General features: G+C 27.8%; 1 protein-coding gene across 1 annotated transcript; it reads left to right on the forward strand.

Annotated features, from left to right (window-relative positions):
* Positions 1 to 624: 624 nt before the first annotated feature.
* LOC130936017 (transcription factor MYB2-like) lies at positions 625 to 2,221 on the forward strand. The gene is made up of 3 exons (XM_057865984.1): positions 625 to 886; positions 976 to 1,105; positions 1,361 to 2,221. The coding sequence occupies exons 1-3, from the start codon at positions 706 to 708 to the stop codon at positions 1,833 to 1,835; spliced, it is 786 nt and encodes a 261-aa protein (XP_057721967.1). The 5' UTR covers positions 625 to 705; the 3' UTR covers positions 1,836 to 2,221.
* Positions 2,222 to 3,892: the final 1,671 nt, after the last annotated feature.

Here is a 3,892-nt window from a genome sequence, read left to right on the forward strand (position 1 = left end):
TTAATTTAAATAAAAAATAAAAATAAAAATATTAGTCATTTAACCTTTTTTTATTTAAATTTTATAGACTATAGTGACCACAACTACATTATTCTTCTTGGAATTCACCTAATAATAAAAATAAGAGAAATTCCTAAGAGTCATTAATATAGTTTTTAGTATTTATTGTTATTATTTGATCAGTATAAATATATTAAATTATTTTTAATAAATAAATTTTATTAATTTATGTAAATAAATTTTAAAAGAGATATGTATAATGTAACTATAAACGATATTGATTCATACGTATAAATTCTAGTAAATATAAATGTAAATTATATAAATGTAAATATAGCTAATGAATTATTGTTCAAATGACATAGTCTCTTTATATTCATCTAAGAAGTCGCGAATTCGAATCTACTTATCTTTAGTAAAAAAAATTCATATAAATATAAGTGTAAATAAATTATTATTGACTAAATACTAACAAAAAATAATAATATTTATTGGTCATAGAATATTAACTTTAATAATAATATACATGAAAATAAAATAGTGGGAGCTGGTTATATATTCTTTCTTAAGTAGCTACTAGAGCCTATAAATATGTATGTATAGATTTGCAATTTTCCACACACTAGACCCCCACAACACATACGAAAGAAAACTAATACATACATCATATACATGTACACACTAAAATAGTGAAATATAACAATAATGGAAGCTAATAAGAAGAATAAGGTAAAGAAATTAGGATCAGGCAGTATAGAAGAAGAAGAGGAGAATGATAAAGGTATGATAAGAAAAGGTCCATGGAGCGTTGAAGAAGACGTGATTCTGAGCAATTACGTGGCCACTCACGGTCATGGTCGCTGGAACACCCTCGCCCGCTCTGCAGGCACAAACCTATATACTCTATGTCTCTGAAAATTATTTTAATTTCTTCACTTTTCTTTGTGTTTCTACACTGATGACGCAATTAAACAGGACTTAAGAGGTCCGGGAAAAGTTGCAGGTTGAGATGGCTAAACTATCTTCGTCCTGATGTTCGCCGCGGAAACATCACACTCCACGAACAAATCACCATTCTTGATCTTCATTCACGCTGGGGAAATAGGTACAGCCGCGCGCTCACTCATTCAGATTTCTGTAACTGAATACCGTTAGATGATTAATATTTTCTTTTAATTAATTCTCTATTTTGATCGAAAATATTTAGTAAAAAAAAAATAAAACTTGTTTTATTTAAATTCCTTAATAGTTGAGTTCGGACTGTTTTTTGTTAAGTGAAAATTCAGGGGCACTCGAATCATCTAATCAGTCTCAGTGACCTTTTTGTCATCCCTAATATTATAATTTGATTATATTGTAGATGGTCGAAAATTGCGGAGCAGTTGCCAGGAAGAACGGACAATGAGATAAAGAATTATTGGAGGACCAGAGTGAGTAAGCAGGCAAGGCAACTCAACTGTGACGTCAATAGCAAAATATTCAGGGACGCCTTGCGTTATGTTTGGATGCCTCTTTTGCAAGAGCGACTTCAATCGAACTCGCAAATGGAGCATCCAAATGCAACACAAGCCTACTCCTCGGACTCATCATCAGCATCCCTTGGCATACAACAATTATGTTCTGAATCTGATCAACAAGTGATGAGTAATCATGGTGTTTTGGTGCATAGTATTGTTGTAGATGAGCCCGGAATATGCCCGAGTTTGAATAACGAAACGTTTGAATATACCAATATACCCTTGGGGGATAGTGGGGACTTAATGCTGGAGAGTTTGTGCAACAACGATGACAACATATATGGCTTCTGTCACGACTTTGTCATGACCTTGGAATAATTCCATTGCGTCACGTATCACCTCGCACCACTATAATATACCTAGTGAAATAAAGTAGTTGACCTTTAATTAAGCATCTACTAATTATGTGATTTTACATTGTGACATGATCTGGTGTACAAATTATGGATCTACATAGATCAGAGGCTTATAGCATCATCATCAGGGACATGTATGTAATATAAAGGGCAAATCACTATATTAAGCCAAGGAGAGCAAAAAATTACACAAATCCGCCAAACCAAAAATTATTTCATGAATCAACCGATACACATTTCTATATAGTTCGAATTAAGTTGTTTCGAACTTGATTTACATGTAATTCGAATCAACTTGATTCGAATTATACACAAACGCACACACCCACTAATTCGAATCAACTTGATTCGAATTACACACATACAATAATTCGAATCAGGTTGATTCGAATTACACCCTGATTTATTAAAAAAATTAATAATTTATTAAAAAATTTATTAAAAAATAATAATTTAAAATTAAAAAAAATATATTTTATTTCATACATTAAAAAAAGCTAACAAAATATTTAATTACGAAATTTTTTTAAAATATTAATGAGCTATCAATTCGAATTACACACAATACTCTTTTGTCCATTTTTAACTGTTCATGAATATTTTTTAATAAATTTTTTTAAATTATATGGTGAGATATTACATTATTCAAATTACACATGAGGGAGTTCGAATCGCTCTGATTCGAATTATATGGCGAGCAATTCAAATTCTATACAATACTCTTCTGCCCATTCTTGATAGCTCATGAATATTTTTTAATAAATTTATTTTAACTATACCACAAAAAAATATTTTATTCTATGCAAAATAATTTAAAAATTGGCTTTAAAAATATTAGAAGTACTATAAAAATTTGTAATGTTCTAATGACTTAGGTAAATACATGCATGTACACAAATTTTAAATAAAATACTCTACATAGTCAATAATAATTTAGAAATTAAAAAAATATTTTATTCCATCCAAAATAATTAAAAAATATATTTTATTCTATACAAAATAATTTTAAAAAAATGGCTTAAAAGATATTATGAGTACTATAAAGTTTATAATATTCTAGTGATTTAGGTAAATACATGATAAAAATATATTTTTTTTAATTTCTAAATTATTATAGACTATGTAGAGGATTTCTTTAATGTCCTAAGTAATTACAAATGTTTATAATACTCCTAACATCTTTTAAGCCATTTTTAAATTATTTTGCATAGAATAAAATATTTTTTTGTGGTATAGTTAAAATAAATTTATTAAAAAATATTCATGAGCTATCAAGAATGGGCAGAAGAGTATTGTATAGAATTTGAATTGCTCGCCATATAATTCGAATCAGAGCGATTCGAACTCCCTCATGTGTAATTTGAATAATGTAATATCTCACCATATAATTTAAAAAAATTTATTAAAAAATATTCATGAACAGTTAAAAATGGACAAAAGAGTATTGTGTGTAATTCGAATTGATAGCTCATTAATATTTTAAAAAAATTTCGTAATTAAATATTTTGTTAGCTTTTTTTAATGTATGAAATAAAATATATTTTTTTTAATTTTAAATTATTATTTTTTTAATAAATTTTTTAATAAATTATTAATTTTTTTAATAAATCAGGGTGTAATTCGAATCAACCTGATTCGAATTATTGTATGTGTGTAATTCGAATCAAGTTGATTCGAATTAGTGGGTGTGTGCGTTTGTGTATAATTCGAATCAAGTTGATTCGAATTACATGTAAATCAAGTTCGAAACAACTTAATTCGAACTATATAGAAATGTGTATCGGTTGATTCATGAAATAATTTTTGGTTTGGCAGATTTGTGTAATTTTTTGCTCTCCTTGGCTTAATATAGTGATTTGCCCTAATATAAATATATATTATAACCCCTCCCAAAAAATTGACGTCATGGACAAGTGGATGATAGTGTTCCTATAGAATTAAATTATTGGCACAAAGTACTACTTGAAAATTGTCTACTATTATTATTTGTTTTAAAATAGAAAACTTCTTTTGCCAATA

The sequence above is a fragment of the Arachis stenosperma genome, chromosome 6 (assembly GCF_014773155.1).
Source record: "Arachis stenosperma cultivar V10309 chromosome 6, arast.V10309.gnm1.PFL2, whole genome shotgun sequence".
Lineage (NCBI taxonomy): Eukaryota > Viridiplantae > Streptophyta > Magnoliopsida > Fabales > Fabaceae > Arachis > Arachis stenosperma.